Genomic DNA, 17,968 nt, shown 5'->3' on the forward strand with positions numbered 1-17,968 from the left:
AGAAGGAGAAAAGGATCTTTTTTAAGCTAAAACTGAATATTCTTCATGATAGAAATATGATGGAATTCTTTAATTTTTTTTTCATATTTTTGAACCTTACCAGGGAATGTTGTCTAAGCTTTGCACACATTCAGTTGGATTTGGGTTTTCTCTCTAGACTAAAGAGCTTTATTTTAATCACAATATACTTGGATCTTCTTATTTTGCTACTTAAAAAGGGTATAGCTCCTTCTGATAGAAAAGATTATCATGTCTACCTCATAACTTTTAGAGATAAGGATTATCTGGCTGTTTATCAGCAATGACATTGTATGCCTTTATGTTCAACATTAAAGGATGGAGAACTATTCAAGAAGTAAAGTTAAGTGTTCAAGGGTAAATGTATACTATATATTGAGTAAGTGCTCAATATGATTTACTCACCTTTGGGATGAGAGAATTTTTTTCAAGTGCAAACCAATCCTTTCGAAAGCATATTAAGACTAGTTTAAATCTGAAAAAATTCGATTAATTCCAGTTCAAGTGTTGCACCACAAATTTAGTCCTTGGTTCAGATGTTGCCTTGCTGAAACCTAAAAGGCCCAATTCTAGAAGAGTCAGGTTTGCTTTTTCAACACCCAACTGAATACTACCCTCTCCGTGAATCCTTTCATTCTTTCCCCAGCTGGGATTAATGATTCCCTCTCTAATCTTTCATAGCACTTTAGTAACATCCCTTTTGTAGTTCTTATCACATTCTTTGATGTAAAACCCCCAGCACTTTTTATTGTATCCCAAAATGTATGCAGTCTTGGCTTTTTCTTCTTTTCCCTCTGTCCCTCCCTCCCTCTCTCTCTCTTTCTTCCTTCCTCTGTCCCTCCCTCCATTTCTCTCTTTCTTTGTTTCAACTGCTATGTTGGCTTCTTACTGCCTGGAGGGTTACATTCAAACTCATCATTCTGATGTTCAAGGCCCTCATATAAATTTGACTATATTTCCAATTGCTCCTATGTGAATTCTTCCATCTAGTCAAGCTGAATTATTCATTGCTCAGATATATACCTCATTCTCATATATTTATATATTTATATATATATATATATATATATATATATATATGTAGAGAGAGAGAGGGAAAAAGGGAGGGAGGGAGAGATTGAGTGAGAGGAAGTTTCAGGTGACTTTGTTTTTTTTTTTGTTTTGTTTTTTATTTACTTGTATTAGGAAGCAACATGGTTAAATGTGGGCTCTGGAGTCTACGTGGGTCAAATTCCCCCTGTACAGCTTACTAGCTGTGTGCCTTTTGGGTGGGCAGATGGCTCTGTCATCCTCTCTACACCTCACCTCCCACAGCTCTATTACTATATGCTTACATTAGACTGCCTAAGGTTTAAATTTTTTAAATTCCTGTAAAATATTCAATACCTGGCAGATAGTAATACACACACACACACACACACACACACACACAGAAAGTGCACTCTCTTTTTTCTATGTGCAAATATATTGTGAACTCCCTTGTATGTCTATAAATATAAATAATTTTCATTATTTTTAATGCTACCCAGTGGTAAATGTTTTGAAAAAAGTTAACATTATACAAATAAACAATTGTTTTTATTAATTTTCTCTTTTTTTTATTAGGAAAGGAGGAAGACTCTAACATGCATAGAGTTATACTCTGTGCTGGCAGCTGTCCTAGGCACTCATTTATAAACATTTTTTCGTTTTATAAACCAAATGAGGGAGAGGCATTGGCCCCATATTGCTGATGAAGAAACAGTGTCTCAGAGAGGCTAATTGACCCACGATTATATAGCCAGTAAGTGATAGTCAGAGTTGTGCCGTCTACCACAACATGCTACTTCTTATACCAAATGACATAAATAACTTCTGTAGGTATGGTGACGGGAAATTCATATTTGGAGTCTAACAAAGGATTTTTGTTATGCTAAAATGCTGTAACATCTAGAATAGGTTCTATTTTGCAATATTTGACGTTAGGTCTATTTCACAGTATTCAGGAATAAGACGGCAGGGCTTTACTTACTAATGTCAGTCTTACCAAACAGCTGACAATGTCAAAGTTGACTGTAGATTATTAAATGTGTCATGTTCAGTGATAAAGACTACTATGTTGTCAAGGGCCTAAAGAAAGAGGGACATTGGTTTTATCATTTCTGGCCATTCTTCAGTGTTCCTTAAACTTGTCCCTGCCTTCAGGAATGCCAGAATTATATAGAAAATTCTAGGCCAGTTTTGAAATACACTACTTTATCTGTTTGTCTTGAGGTTTTTGTTTTGTTTTTGCCATTGCCTAATTTTGTTTTTACATAGACAGGTCTAATTTGTAGAATCAGAATCCGATGGTTGTTAGTCAGATGCAGATACCATATCTATATAACTTTCAAACAGAACCTTCAACAGTATTATCCATATGAAGTTATAATTTCAATTTATTCATATTCAATCAGGAACATGAATTAATTCCAAATTTCCACTAACAACATTTCTACGTAAAGTATCTCTCCACCAGACCGGGACATTTTACATGATTTATATCATTCTCCCCAAGTCGCATCTAATTAGTTATTCTGGATAGACTTGAGACTGGTGTTTTGTTTTTTTTCCCTTAGGAATTTATGCTTTTTTGTGTGTTCAGCTGTCTGTTTATGAAACCTGGTGTTTTTCAGGAAACTTAGTATTGGAAGCTTCCAGTATTTTCTGTCTTTATGAATCTTGCAGGCTATATTATTGTCCCTTTGCGGGGGGTGAGGTTTGGTTCTGTATTTGCTTTTGTTTTATTTAGTTTTTGTTTTTTATTACATTAAGGAAAACAAAATCCTCAGTCTTAAAGAACCCTTTTCTTTGAGAGCTGACCAGGAGTCTTTAAAGTTGTATCTTTTAGAAATCTCCCAAAGGTCCCACCAAGAGATCTTGCAAGAAAAATTTTAAGTTGTAAGTCTTAGGGCCTGAGTGCCAGTTGACTTCCATTTAACAGTGTTTAGGGTGCTTTTAGCAAGCCCTGGCATCTTGGTCAAGATTATCTTTGTTGAGCTGGGTTGCTCTCTTTGTTTATTTCTTACTGCTTCTGTTGCACTAAAACAAGCTTGATAATAATTATAATGACCAGATGATTTATCTCTAGTGAGAACTTATAGCACATGTTCTTTTAAGGAAAAAGAAAAGAAATAGAAGGAAAGAGAAAATACCAAATTACTTTTTTTCCTAATCATTGTATTCCAGAAATGGGACTAAGTTGATCCTTTGGTCTGGTTTTAGTTTCATGTGAACTTCTTTTTTCTCCCTTTGCTTTTCCTCTAAGGAAAAGTGCTTTCACACATAGTGATGGGAGTGGCTAAATGGTGTGTGTGGCAGAAGGATGTTTAAGGAGGAATCTGGGGAATATGAGTGGTGTTCCTGTTGGGATAGCATCTTCCAGATGATTGTGTGGACTATAATGCAAAATACATTGTCTGGAAAGAACAGGCAGTGATAATAAAGACTTATCTCAAATTCCAAGTGATCTTGGCACAGTCATTTAAAATGATAGTTAAAGATTTAAAAAGAATATGTCAGGCCATTTTTTTTTTTTTTTAGCGCTAACACTGACTTCGAGAGGGGAAAGATGCGGGAAGTGCCATGTCAGCGGGATGAGCTTGTAGTTCCTTTGGCAGGTGGTGACTGAATTCAGTAAGCTGTGGTCACAGCCTGTACCAATGGCTGCAGATGGCAGAGTGCTGGGCTGGTGAAGTACACTTGGCCACATGATGTGGGAGATTAAATTTCTTCCATAGGTACTTTAGAAAGCAATTATGGAAGTATTATATAGTATATATATAATACTATTGAAGTATTTTTAATTGGCTAACTCCAATCTTAGACATTTCATTCTTCCAGCAGCAGTTGCCATAGGTGCTCTACTCACATGTATTTTGCCCCATTTGTGATGAGACTCTATTTGTAATAATGGTAATAACTACCATTTATTGAACACTTACATCGTGTCAGGCACTCTTCTAAGTTCTATGTACATTTTAGCTCATTTTATCCTCATGGCAACCCTGTGAGGGTTGGAGCTACTTTTGTCACCATTTTACAGATAAGGGGACTGAGGTCAACTAACCTGCTCAAGGTCACACAACTAGCAGAGATTTGAACCTGGCACTCAAACTACAGAGCCTGTACATTTCATTTTGTTGTTGGTTTACTTAAACATTTTTTTTCTTTGCGTTTAATTTTTGTGCGATGTTACCTCCATGTTCCTGTGATTAACGCATATGTTCCACAGACTGAAGTGCCACATAAAGACAATTATGGCTGAAATCTTTTTGACCTCTTAGAAATTCTTGACAGTTTTTCAGTCCTTAAATAGGACTGAAAATAGGAGACTAAAATTAATTTGGAGTTAGAGTTCTGTATTTTATCCAAATGATGAATTATTCAGTAAGTCTCCATTTCTCACATGTTGAGATCTTTATTTTGAGATTTTTACTTTCTGCTATGTCTTGCCCACATCCCACTTCCCCAGGTAAATATAGAGGGCTTTTTTCCCCAATCAATTGAAAAACAATAAATATTGCTTTTAAAAACCCATTGCTTTTAACATAGTGCTTAAATTTTGCCTTTTGATAACTTAATAAGACATTTACAGTTAGTCCCATCGTATGTGTTTAACTTATGCCCTTAGTCAGAAAAAGAGAGAAAGAATAACTCTTTCTTGGGTGATTGCCCCTGCCTCCCCCTTCTTGAGCATGTGCCCTGGAGTGGACGGGCAATGGGGGCATGAATCTGTTATCCCCTTGGTTGGTTTTGGTTACTGTGTGCTGCTCACTGAGTGTGTCACTCTGCTGGGTACGATTATTTTTTTATGTAATGTGGTCCGTAAAAACAAGCCAACAACTGGGAAAAAGGTAAGCTGTCCCAAGGCTGGAAATAAAACGGGCTGTGCCATACTTACTGAAAGAGAATGTGTTGGTCTCTAATAGGTTTTTCCAGGGTAATTTCAACTAATATGCACTTTCTGCCTTATGTGTTTGCTTTAGAACTAACTCCCTTATAAGATGTGACTCCTCTGTATTGAGTGCCTGCTCGATACCAGGTACTGTGATAGGTGCTAAAAGGATGAAAATTTAGTTTTGTCCTTCGAATAATTCGCAATCTGGATAGCTCATAGGCGAGGAATGGCAACTGTAGGTAATGGAGAGGAAGAGAAGAGTATTATAAAATTAAATGGGCACATGCTTATCAATTGCTATAACATGACCCAAAGTAGTTCATTTTAGATGTTATGTTAACTTTTAAAAATAAGGAATCTAAGTTTTTTGAACATTGTTGTATGTATGGAAGTGACTTGCTGAACTCTGTGGTAGCTAAAAGAACAATAAGCAAGACTTTCTGTCCTGAAAAATCTTGTACAACTCTATGCAATCCTTTATATACTAGTCTTGACAGTGTTCACCTGAGGATCATGCCATTTTAATTGTACCTGTTCTTACATCGTACATGTTTCCTTTAGGTTTCTATATATGCTGTACCAGAAAAGATTGGTCAAGTTCACCATGCCTTGGAAACAACTGTGAAGCTTCTTGAGTTTTATCAAAACTACTTTGAAATTCAATACCCACTTAAGAAATTGGGTAAGAATCAAATGGTACCTCTGATTTTCTTTACCATTATAACCTAGATTCATTCTGCAAATGTTTTTCAGGAAGAACTTTTGCCCAAGTTATTTTAAAAGAAATGCTGTTAATGCTTTAGGAATTGTATTTGTTAAGATTATTTAGATTCCGTGAATGTACCTGAACGTGGAGCTTAAAACACTTAGAAGTTTGTTGGGGCTGTTACAAAGGTGCTGTGTAAGTGGGAATTTGCTTAGGGCTTAGTCTGGAGTTTGACTAACTCTAACTTCCTAAGAAGTTCCTGAGTCAAATAATAAAAACTGAGTAATGGGAGCTCAGGAGAGCAAGAGCATTTCCGTGCTATTCAACGTGGATCTGGTCCTAGATAGAAGAGAGTTGGCCCTGTCTTTGTCCCCCTTGCTCTGGGAAGTTGATTCATTGTAGAGGAGTTAGGTATCTCTTCCTTTGGTGAGGGACAGTGGAGCAGTGACTCTGCAGGGGTTTGATCAGATCTTCCTGAGGTGATGGATAGGTGAGGAGCATACAGGGCTAGAGTAAGGAAGGTCCCATTCCTTAGGAGTGTAAAATGAACTCACTCCCTCCTGATTCACAGCGATAAACCAATGGGTAAAATATTTTGGTTTAACTAGGAAGTGCCTTAGATGAGGGAAAGTTGATTACTTCTTTCTTGTTATTTCCAGATTTGGTGGCTATTCCTGACTTTGAAGCAGGAGCAATGGAAAATTGGGGCTTGCTTACCTTCCGAGAAGAGACCCTTCTGTATGACAATAATACTTCTTCAGTGGCAGATAGAAAACTGGTTACTAAAATCATCGCTCATGAGCTGGCCCATCAGGTATTAGCAACCAAGGCTGTTATATCTCATACTTGTGGTCTATTTCATATGCAAGAGTTTTAGAATAGATTTAGATCCTAATAATAATTCAGCTTTATTATAGTATTGCCTTTTTTCATAATAAAATGATGCTTTTTTAACACAAACTTAATTTTCAGATGAAAATGCTATCCGCTCTGCTGTACACAGGGTTGCTAGAGTCAGAGTCGACTCGACGATAGTAACGTACCGTTACCACTCTTTATTTCAGGGGTTTTTGAGATACATTCTTTTAGAAGAATCTCCTATCATTTTTTTCCTTCTTACTACCTCATAGAAGTAGACATTTAAAGATCTTTCTGATTTCATTTATTTACATGCTTGCCAACTTTCTTAAGAAATGTTGTTTGAATTCTGTTTGAATCATGTAAATACTGTCCTCAACTTGGGTAACTGAGAAGAAACGTGATGCATGGGCTCTCTGACTATAGGAAAATCTCTCAGATAGAAAATTTATTTTTTAGTTGTCCTGGGTGGTTGTAGATACAATGGAAAATAATCTTACTAACTTGATATTAGGAAGTAGAAGAATTTCATTATCTGCGAAGTCTCACTTTTAATGAGGTGGCTAAAAATTGTTTTTGTTTACCTAATATATAGCATGTGTGTTAAATTTGTAAATACACTAATTGTCTTTCTTGCTTGTTTTCCCATTCAATTAAGGTAAAATGTTAAAATTTTTATTTTACTTTTAGAGTAAATTTATACAACTTTTATAAGTCTTTAATTTGAATATAGTTTGTTTTAACTATAATAACTATATTTTTAAGTAATTATAATCTGGTTATAGGTGATTAATCTGATGATAGAATTATTAGAAAATTCTTGAGAATCTAAATATTGTGTTGGTTAGTAGTGTGTTTTTTCCCACAGTGGTTTGGTAATCTGGTAACAATGGAGTGGTGGAATGATCTGTGGCTAAATGAAGGTTTTGCTACTTTCATGGAGTATTTCTCTTTGGAAAAAATATTTGAAGAGCTCGCCAGTGTAAGTACAGTGTTTGTTAGGCCTACTATGAATGCTAGGGGGAAAAATAGTCAAATCATATGCACCATGTATTTTCTGTGCATTTGGAATAATGAAAATATTTCTAGAAAGATACAGTAAAATTGACCCTTGTTACTTATATCTATACTTTTTGAGATTTAACAATGAAAATTATTGTTTTATTTACTGATATATTTCATGGAAAACTGAAACTATATGAAATTATTTTATGCTTTGTCATTAAGATGAACCTTTTAAATTGCTTTGCTACATTTTATTTTTAATAGATGTGGCCTTTCTGCTTGAAGGAATTTAAATAAAGTTGAAAAGCCTATTTTTACAAAACAAAACTTTTGTCCTGTGTATAAAGAGAAAAAAAATTGACATGTTGTAGCAATGCTGTCTCTCTATTGTCATTGTGAACACTCTTGTAACAGTGATTCATAGGTTGATACAGACAAATAATTTGCCCTTTTTAGGTACAAACCATATATTGTGGCCTTTTCAAAGACTTGGAACACCATTCTGTTAGAAAGAGCATAGTACTGTTGTCACTGTGTTATTAGACTCTCTGGAGATTTTTCCCATCCTTAGAGCTATTTGGACACACTAGATCATAATATGACAGATATTGCCAAATAATTCAAACAATAGGTGGGCAAGTATAAAGATTCCTTTTAACCCTAAAATTCTGTGACTTTCTACTAAACTTCCTGGATGTATGATCCAAGACTGCTTCAAAACAGGAGTACTCTTCGAGCTTTCAATTTGAAATTTTTGTGTATGGCCTGTTCAAAAATTTCAAATGGTAGAAGGAACTCTTTTTTAGCTAGAATACTAAGTAAGGTGTCCTAAATCTGTGTATGTTACTTAATTAAGCAATGAGATATACAGTTTCACCACTTGGTGGTGCCCAGAATGTTTAAAAACTTCTAACATATACTCTAGGGCAGTTCATCTGCTGAGCTGTCAAAGAATTCTTTCTATTTAAGAGTTATATTTTATTTCAAATGAACCTCAGTTAAGGGAAATGTATATTATCTTAATAGAAAAGGTGGACTATATATGAGAAATCAGCTTAAGGACCAGTTTTATTTTTGTTTTTTAATTTCCAATTTTATTTTTAAAATATACACTAACCTTTTTAGAATATTTATCTTGAATATCCGGATTTGGTATTTAGTTGCTTTAGTAATAGATTCTTATTTCATCCTTATGCTGTTGTTTAGGAAACACTGTTTTTCATATGGCCAGGAGGTTATAGTTTTATTTTTAAATTTAAGGAATATGCATGAAAGTCACATTCTTCCTACATTTTCAAAAGCTTATGTTCTGAAGTTTAGTGAATCTGGTTATTTTTTTATAATGACCTTAAATAGTAATTAGCCTAATTCCTATAAATAATTACGAGACTTGCCTTCACCTTTGATACTGTTCATGGTTTCCTAATCTATTTCATTTTTTGCTAGTATGAAGATTTCTTAGATGCTCGATTTAAAACCATGAAGAAAGATTCCTTGAATTCATCTCATCCAATATCATCATCATCTGTTCAGTCTTCAGAACAGATTGAAGAAATGTTTGATTCTCTTTCCTATTTTAAGGTACTGCTGTGCACAAAAAGTACCTGGAGTAGGTTTCAAATTAATTTCATATGTGAGCAAGCTGCATGATTTAAATCATTTTAAAGATTAAATGAGTCTTATTTTCAGGTGTCCTGTTAAACTTGAAGATGTTTACTTCTATTTAAATCTTGGTCTTAACTTTTCTTGGGCATTTCTTTCTTTCTCTGTCTCTTGTTTAAGTTCTCTGACTAGTATTCTGGGCAGTTAACCAGATCTTGTAGCAATATATCTTTTAAAGTGGTTCACTCTCCAGATTTACAGGTAGAATATGTCTAGGGAGGGTTCTAAGCAAGCCCTTGGCTGTGTTATTTAGGATTGAGGTATGTTCCAAAGTGAGGATTGCCAAAACAAATAGTAAGCAAAAAGAGATTTCAAGAATTGGAGATTAGATTGCAGGATCAGAAACACAGACTGTAGATTTGAGGGGAAAGCAAAAACAGAAAACTAGAAACCTGATTAGGATCACCATAGGTCAGAGAACAGAGGAATAGGGATATCAATACCACTCGCATTTATGTTGGGAGGGAGGGGTGAATGTTATGGCTTATTTGCCTTTTTACTCTGGCTGTCAGACTAATTGATTATTGAATTCCTGTGCTAGACAGAGAAGAAAATACACAAAACATGTGAGATATAGTCTGTGTCATCAAGAAACTCAAAGTTTAGGTCGTGGGTACTTGTGAAGCAATAAGAGATAACTAATATGTGCTAAATGAATGGCACAGAGTATTTTTGCCTGGGATTATGAAGAAAAATTTTTTTGGAGGAAAATGGAAATTGAAGTGAGTTAAATAATAAGAAAAATACAGGTAAAGAGGAATGGGAAGAGTAGTGTAGGGCAGGAATGAAATGATAAGGTCTTTAAAAAGGAGATCTGAAGATTAAATGCCAGTGGACACCAAAATTTAGTCCTTGGGGAGATGAGGAGGATCCAGCGAAAGAGACTGAGAGGGATGCCCGGTGAATAGGGGGAGAATCAAGAGTGTTGTCCCAAGGTGAAGTGCAGAAAGACTTCAAGGAGGAGTGGGTGAGCAGTCAGTCATATCAAATGCTACGAGTAGGTTGGTGAGGTAAGCCTGAGAATTGACATTGGTGTGGCGCCATGGAGTTCACCAGTGATAGAAGCACTTCCAGTGCAGTGATGGTTGCAAGAAGGCTCAAGAGAAAATGGAAGAGAGCAAGTGGAGATGGCAAATGCATACAACTCTTCCGAGGAGTTTACTTCAAAAGGAGAACAAGAAATAGAGTGATAACTGGAAGAGGCATAGGGTTAAGGAAAGGAAGAGCATCTTTTATTTGTGTAAAATGAGGAATGTTACATGATTTCTGTTTGTTAACAGAAATGTGACAGTAGAGAGGGAAAGTTGGTGATGCAGGAGAGAAAGGGAACTGTTGGGAACAAGAATGAGTACTTAAATTTATAGAGCAAGTAACACTGTAAAGTGTGATATAGAAATGAGTAATAGGTATTAAATTCAGTTATGTATATCTGATAATCTTGATGACTTAACATTGCTGAATTTTTATTGGAAGCGAAATTTATTCAAAAACTATTTGAGTGCCTACTGTGTACTAGGCATTGTGTTGGTCATTGGAGTTGAGCTTTTCAGTTTTTCCCTCAACTAGCATACAGTCTAGAAGAGGAAATAAATATATATCTATAGCAGATGCAGGAAGTGATATAAATTGCTTTTGAAGATGGATAAATATGATTTCTATCTCAAATCAGGGAAGGCTTCACAGGGGAGGTGTTGTTTGTTTCAAGACTGGGAATGATGACATGTGCATCAGTGAATATAGTGTGGCCTTGGTAGTTGCATGCCTGATTCTGAATTATTAGTGTATACCTACTGCCCTATACATTCCTTAGTTCCAAACATATTTGAAGTGACTCTGCAGGAGGAAGAGAGATTTTGGTTGCTTCAGCAGTATGATATACTGGAATTGGAAATTAATGTACTCCCCAGCAGAGAGACTTTTGAGAGTTCTGCTAATTAGTCTCCAGCAGAGTGCCCATGAATGCAGCTGGTAACTTTAAGTATTGGGAGTAGGGGTGGGGGTGCCACAGAAAATGTGACATGTTTTTCTAGTAAAAATGTATTTACAAACACTTAGCTTTTTAACACTAACACAAACAGAGAGTAACTGATAGACCACGCAAAATGGCTCATAGTAACCTTAGTGCACATGGGAATCTACTCCATTATGTCTTTTTCAAATCCCTTAAAATGATTTTTAAGACAATTTGAACACAGTCCACATCTGGTTATATGAGACTAAATAACAGTGTATTATAACTAGGTTCTATATATGAAAGTATATGCTTAAAATGATGATATTTTAAATTTTAGATTCTCAATTCTATGAACCTATTGTATTCTATTATTTAAACATATTGTATTTGATTATTTTTCTTTCTCACTTTTTTTTTTTGAATAGGGAGCTTCTCTCTTGTTGATGCTGAAAACTTACCTTAGTGAAGATGTGTTTCAACATGCTGTTGTTCTTTACCTGCATAATCATAGCTATGCAGCCATTCACAGTGATGATCTGTGGGATAGTTTTAATGAGGTAAGTGACCTGGATATTTTATTTGGCTCTTAAAGTAAGAAGGGAGGAGTTCTTCTGGTTTTATTTTTGTCAGTTATGTAAATAAGCTATGGTACCAAGGACAGTTATTTAAGAGAGAGGGAGATGGAGCATAGTACATAAATATTTATGAATAGAGCACCGAATTAAAAGTCAAGAAATGGAAGTACTACTCTTAATTGTTGAAAAAATTGTATATGGGCTTGCATAACCGTTTTTATTCCAAACCTTAATCTCCATTCCTACTTTGTAGGAAAGTTGTCTTTTCTGAATTAATGTATTTTATTATATTTTAATTATTTTTTTTCAAAAATCTCTTTTCCTATTCTTATGCTTTTGCAGTTTTTCCACCTCCTATTCGTGATTTTTTTCCCTATACTCTGCCCTATGATTCCTCCTGTCTTTCGTGGCCATGTTTCTCTGGAGTAGGTGATATATCCCAGGCTGGCTGCCGTGGGCTGCATACTCCCTTTGGGTCATTTTGCTGTTTGCCTCTTGTTGTGCCTGCAGATACTCTAGCAAGCAGTGTAATTAGGTACAAGTTATGCTTCATAGCAGTGCACGAACTGAGCCTGCGTCGTGCATGCGTGCTAACTGCATAACCCTTCCAAGCATTTGAGTTTGTTATCCTGATCTAGATCAATGGTTCTTTGTGTTGTGGAAGATCACAGACATATTTGAAAATTTGATGAAAGTTCTGGACATATTCCCCAGAAAAAACACAAAAATGCAAAATATCACACACAGTTTCAAAGTTTCATGGACCGTGGGTTAAGAACCCCTGGCTCTGGATCTTTTCCATATATTCTTTCTGCTTCTTTGCCTTATCTGAAACCTGGTATTTTTCAGCAGTTAATCCTTTGCCCAAAAGATATACCTTCCTTACTCTCTGAGTTCTCTTTGACAAGAGGGATCAGTCCTTATCACTAAGAGTTGCTTCCAAATCATTGTTTTTCTTCTTATCATATAGTTGCATTTCAGTTGAAAACCGTATTATTTACTTTATACACTTGTATTATCTCCTGACATTTAGAATATATTTCTGCCTTCCTCACTGACTTCAACTTTTGCATCATAGTGTTTTCCTTTCATTTCCCAAATGAGTCCCTAACATTCTCCTCAGGTTTTTCAGCATCCACATCAAATTATGCACTGGCCTCTTCGTTTCAGTTTTGTTTCAAAGACCCAAAAGTGCCTTGCTTGGGGCAAGCTTGTGCTCTTCCCAACCCCTTGTCCAGAAATAAATAGGTCAGAACCATGAAAAATCTAAGATTAATATCATAATGAATTTGAGATTTGCTTCATCCTTTCCTGCCATGAAAGAAAAGCAGGAATCATAAGGCAGAGTATAGAAAAAAAATGAATGGGAAGTGGAAAAACTGTAAAAGGATAAATAGGCATATAGTGATTGAGGTAAGGCCTGCTATAATGGAGTGATATTACCAAACATTTTCAGTACTTTATTTTAGTTGCTTACAATTCAAATCCATATGTAATCTAAAAAAGTAATTTGAATCATAGGTTTAACTAACCTGCTTTAAAGAGAGTTGTTTGCAAGTTGCTTCTTAATCATTGATACCAGATGTCTTAGGGACAATGGGCTTTAGAGGGTCTGTGAGCCTCTGACACTGGATTCTAGATTTTGTAGATAAGTTCATGTGTTTTCTGGGAAAGAGGGTCTGTGACTTTCAAAAAAGTTTACCACTGTTCTCTAGAGAGACTTAAAGTCGAGGTGACCGACCTGTTTATATTTTACTCTTCTACTGCTGCTGCTCCCTGGTGCTCTCACAATATTAGTTCTTTAAAAGATGAACTTGAACATTTATAAAAGCAGAGAGTCTGGGGAAAAAAGAGAAATCTGGACTCAGCTGATTCATGGGAGTAGCGGTGCTTCCGATTCTAGGCTCTCTGTCATTCTTCATACCTTCTAGGGTGGTATTGTGACCTGAAGGAGCGCATATACCTTCTTAGGGGTTTTAGTGAATGCTCAGTTGGTTGATATCATATGTGCTGCTTTTCCAACATAGTGCCTCTCTCACTCTCTTTAGTTATCACTTAGTTCTGTTCCAGGTTACTTTCCTTTTAACGGTTGCTCACTTACCTAGATTAGAAATGTACATTCAACTCAGCATTCGTGCTTCTTTTTTATATTAGCATTAAATGCAGTCTTCATAGAATGTGGTAGGGAAGAAGGGAAAGTACAGACAAACTGTAAAGTTTTTAAACTGTTTAAGTAAAAATAATTTATTCTTCTTTTTAATAGGTCACAAACAAAACACTGGATGTAAAGAAAATGATGAAAACCTGGACCCTGCAGAAAGGATTTCCTTTGGTGACTGTTCAAAGAAAAGGAAAGCAACTTCTTGTACAACAAGAAAGATTCTTTTTAAATATGAAGCCTGAAATTCAGCCGTCAGATGCAAGGTGCATGCCCTCTTTCTTTCCCTGCTATCTCTTTTGTCCTCTCAGGTTCAAGTGTTTTTAAATGCTTCATAATCATAGGTTCTTATGAAACCTAACAAGATTATCCCTTTCTGGGAATGGCTTGAAAAATTTCACTTTCCTGCGAAAAAAACTACCCAACAAACTATGTATAACCGACTGAAATATAGGAAAAAGTAATAATCTTCCAATATTTTCTTTTTACAGCTATCTGTGGCATATTCCACTATCCTGTGTCACTGAAGGAAGAAATTATTCAAAATATCCATTGGTACTATTACTGGACAAGAAATCAGGTTTGACTATAATTAATACTTTTCTGATAAGAAATTGGAAACAGCATATTTCTAAAAAATCTGACCAAGCAGCAGAAAGGAGATTACACTTTCTGATGTGCACACTCTCTGAGCTGGTTTTATGAGTCATCTATACAAGATGTGACTAAAGTGAGATTGATTCTCTGTATCTTGCATGAAACTGGTCTTTCTTAGTCATGCGAAATAAGGTCTAAAAAATTGCACTGAATGTGCTGGCAATGCTGGTAGACAATAGCAAATGTTATGTTTTTATGTCCCAGATAAATCTTTTATGTTACAAAGTAAGAAGCAGTAGAAGTAAAGCAGTTTCTTAAAGTGTGCTCTGTTGGTCTACTTTCTAGGGGTGAGCTGGGGCACCTGCATTTTTAACAAGCACTCTAGATGATTCTCATGCATAAGAAAGGTTGATTCATGATCTAGATTTATAGTAAATAATTATTACAAAATGTCCTGTAGACATAGTATACGTTTTTTAGTATTGAGAAAATGGGGCAGGAAATTATGACTGCAAGGAGGGGGATAATAAAATGTAGAGATTGTATATGCTGACCCAAAGGAGTCTATAAAAAGCTATTGAAATGTAGTTTCTGACCATCTGTTAAATACCACTATGAATGCCACACCATTTATCCTCTTAATTTACATCCTGAAAGAACATAAGGCTCTTGGGTTCTGCAGGAACCATTAGTGATACTTTAGATTTATGGAAAGGGAAAATTTCTTGTTTGAATTTGGATCTGGTGTTCAAGCCTATATTTTTGAGAGGGGAGTGTAGCTTAGTGGTTAAGGGAATGAACTTTGGAGCCAGATTGCCTGGTTCAATTGTATGATTTTAGGTGAGTTATGTGACCTCTCTGAGCCTCATTATTCCCTCAGCTGTAGAACAGAGATGGTAATTACACTGACTTTATGATGAGGAGTAATTGAGTTCACTTATATGAAGCACCTAGAACATGTTACATGTTATATAAATGCTAGCTATTGTTATTAATGTTATTATTGAAAAAATAAATCTTTAAACATAATATATCCATATTACATAAAATCTAGAAAATAGAGAACAAATCTTATCACCCTGTCATAACTACTGTCATGAATATTTCTTTCTAGTCATTTTTTAAAATATTTTTTACTCAGTTGATATTGTGTACATGTGATTTTTGTATCTTGCCTTTTTTTTTTAAACTTAACATACACAGTAATTGACTCAGTCTTTCCTTACTGTTGGACACTGATTCACCATTAGTTTCTATTAAAAAAAATGCCTCAATAAAAATTAGAGGTCTTAACTGTTTTTTCATTATATGAACTTTTTCACAGGAATGTTTCTAACAAATGAAGACTCTGTTACCTTTTGTGATTTAATACGTATTTCTCAGTTGTGCTTCTGTTGTGTGGTAACAATTTATAATGCCAGTTGAAGTACATGAGCATACCAGTTGCATTGCAGTTTAACTAGAGTGTAGTGTTACAACAACAATCTCATTATTTAAAGCACTAAGAAAGTGATGATGTCATCATATCTTTGATTAACATAGCATAGCTGGAATTGCAAAAAAGTGCTGCCTTCTTCGATGAAAACAAAACTCCATACTTTACGTGGGCCCTGGAAGGATAGTCTCTGACCTGAAAGAGAACAAATAATCCCATCTCCCTATTTGAAAAGGACCAATAAGGAAATTTTGCAAAGCTTCCTATAGTATATAAGTTTTTGGTGGTATTAGAAATAATTGGACAATAAGAAATCTGCTTTTGTTAGCCCTTTATTTTTTAGGTCAGTTTATATGTGAGCTTCTTACCTCTTTTTGAGATTTATACCTCAAAGTCTTGCTCATTTTTCCTGCTATCGCCTTTTCTTTCTAAGCCCTTACCTGGCACGCGGTGCTTCCACTGCACAAAAATTGTTTCAGCAACTCAAACGTGTCATACTGCCTCTTGTGTCTGAGCCTTTGCATGTGCTGTTTTCTCTTCTGGAAGAACACTCTTGTCTCGCCACTCCCATTCATTCTGTAAGTCTCCACTGACCCATTGCTTGCTCCAGGAAGCCGTCCCTCACCCCAGGAAGGTTAGATGCCCTGCTTATGTGTTTTAATAACATTCTTTACTTTTAATACACTGTAAGTACCGTTTCACTTATATCTATCCCCACATAAGCTGTATCCCCCATTGGAGGTAGAGATCATGGCTATATGAATCACTTTTGCAACCTTAGCACCCAGTAGGCACACAAACATTTATTAGATGAATAAATTTTAGTCTATAATGAAGTGACTCAATTTCAAATCTCACTGCAAAAAGTTCTAGGAACAGAGCATTCAAAGCCTGATAAAATGATATCTTCTGTTTCCCTTCATTTGAAAATATTCTTAGTAAAGGGAGATATGCAAAATGCACCAGTATATAATTGGTTTCATCTACAGCTGGAACTGAGCCAATATATGATGAAAGCGGTGTCTGTTACTTCCTCTTCTCAACTGTGTTATTTCCCTTGCTGCTCCTGCTGTTTTCATTCCTGCCAGTTCAGATTTTGAGAGTCCGCGTTGAAAACGTTCTGTCCTCACAAAAAATTTTTGACCCTGAGAACACTTGGGTCTTCTTGGTTCCTGATGCTTCAGTGAGAATCACTGTTATTTTAATTGCATTTTAATTTTTTCTTTTCTCAAAAGAAATATAGCAGAGATTATGACTACAGAGGCTTATTTTAAGCCGTGTGACTTTAGTACTGTGTTATCTTGGTGGTTTGTTAAATCTGTAGTATGTTTCCATGTGTTCTAATGCCAGGGTTGCTGGGTTAGTCCATTAGTGCAATCAAGTGCAGGAGTTATATTTGGTCAATGTTTTTGTCAATTTTCCCGACATACATGAATTTTGAACAACTAACAGTTGTACATAAGAAGGACTGAAAGGGGCCATTTTTCTAAGGTACATATTAAAGAAATATACAAAAAAAGTGAGTCTCTCCCCTACCCCTTCCTTCCTGTCACCTTCTCCCCTCTTCTCTCTCTCTCTCTCTCATCTACATCTTGCTCAAATCTAAGCTCTTTAAGTGTAGGAAATTTTTATGTTAAATCTAACTTGAAACATTCATGTTTCTAAAAGGATATCGCTATGCCAGAAATTATTTCTCTGAAACTAAAAGATAAGTCATTGGAGTGAAGGCCAATTGGAAAAAAGAAGGAAGGGCATATAATGAAGATATTTATCATGTGCCATTCTCTGCTCTTGCCTTTTTCCCCCCTAATGAAAAAAAGGAGAAGAAAGGGGTATTGGAGAAAGGAATGCTTTTGAACAAGAGGGGATGCTGTTCAGCTGCATGTATTGTGCTAGCCCTCTGGAGCGAACTATGCAGGAAATTTTGCAACTTTGTAGTAAAAACATGTTTTTTGTTTCTGTACTTTAATGTTTCTTGATAAAACAGTAGTTGATTTTCATAACTCATTGACAAATAGTTTTTTAAAATCACTATTAGATTACTTCATCTGGGCTTCTGCCATGTAAGATTGGAGTTGCTCG

General features: G+C 35.6%; 1 protein-coding gene across 1 annotated transcript in view; it reads left to right on the forward strand.

The window, feature by feature from the left end:
• LNPEP (leucyl and cystinyl aminopeptidase) overlaps window positions 1-17,968 on the forward strand; it is a 93,738-nt gene that overhangs the window by 50,593 nt on the left and 25,177 nt on the right. The window contains exons 5-11 of the mRNA XM_058534643.1: window positions 5,498-5,618; window positions 6,302-6,456; window positions 7,369-7,482; window positions 8,952-9,086; window positions 11,547-11,678; window positions 13,960-14,120; window positions 14,346-14,434. Coding sequence (XP_058390626.1) covers window positions 5,498-5,618; window positions 6,302-6,456; window positions 7,369-7,482; window positions 8,952-9,086; window positions 11,547-11,678; window positions 13,960-14,120; window positions 14,346-14,434 — 907 coding nt within the window. The remainder of the gene's footprint in view (window positions 1-5,497; window positions 5,619-6,301; window positions 6,457-7,368; window positions 7,483-8,951; window positions 9,087-11,546; window positions 11,679-13,959; window positions 14,121-14,345; window positions 14,435-17,968) is intronic.

The sequence above is a fragment of the Diceros bicornis genome, chromosome 1 (assembly GCF_020826845.1).
Source record: "Diceros bicornis minor isolate mBicDic1 chromosome 1, mDicBic1.mat.cur, whole genome shotgun sequence".
NCBI classification, from domain to species: domain Eukaryota; kingdom Metazoa; phylum Chordata; class Mammalia; order Perissodactyla; family Rhinocerotidae; genus Diceros; species Diceros bicornis.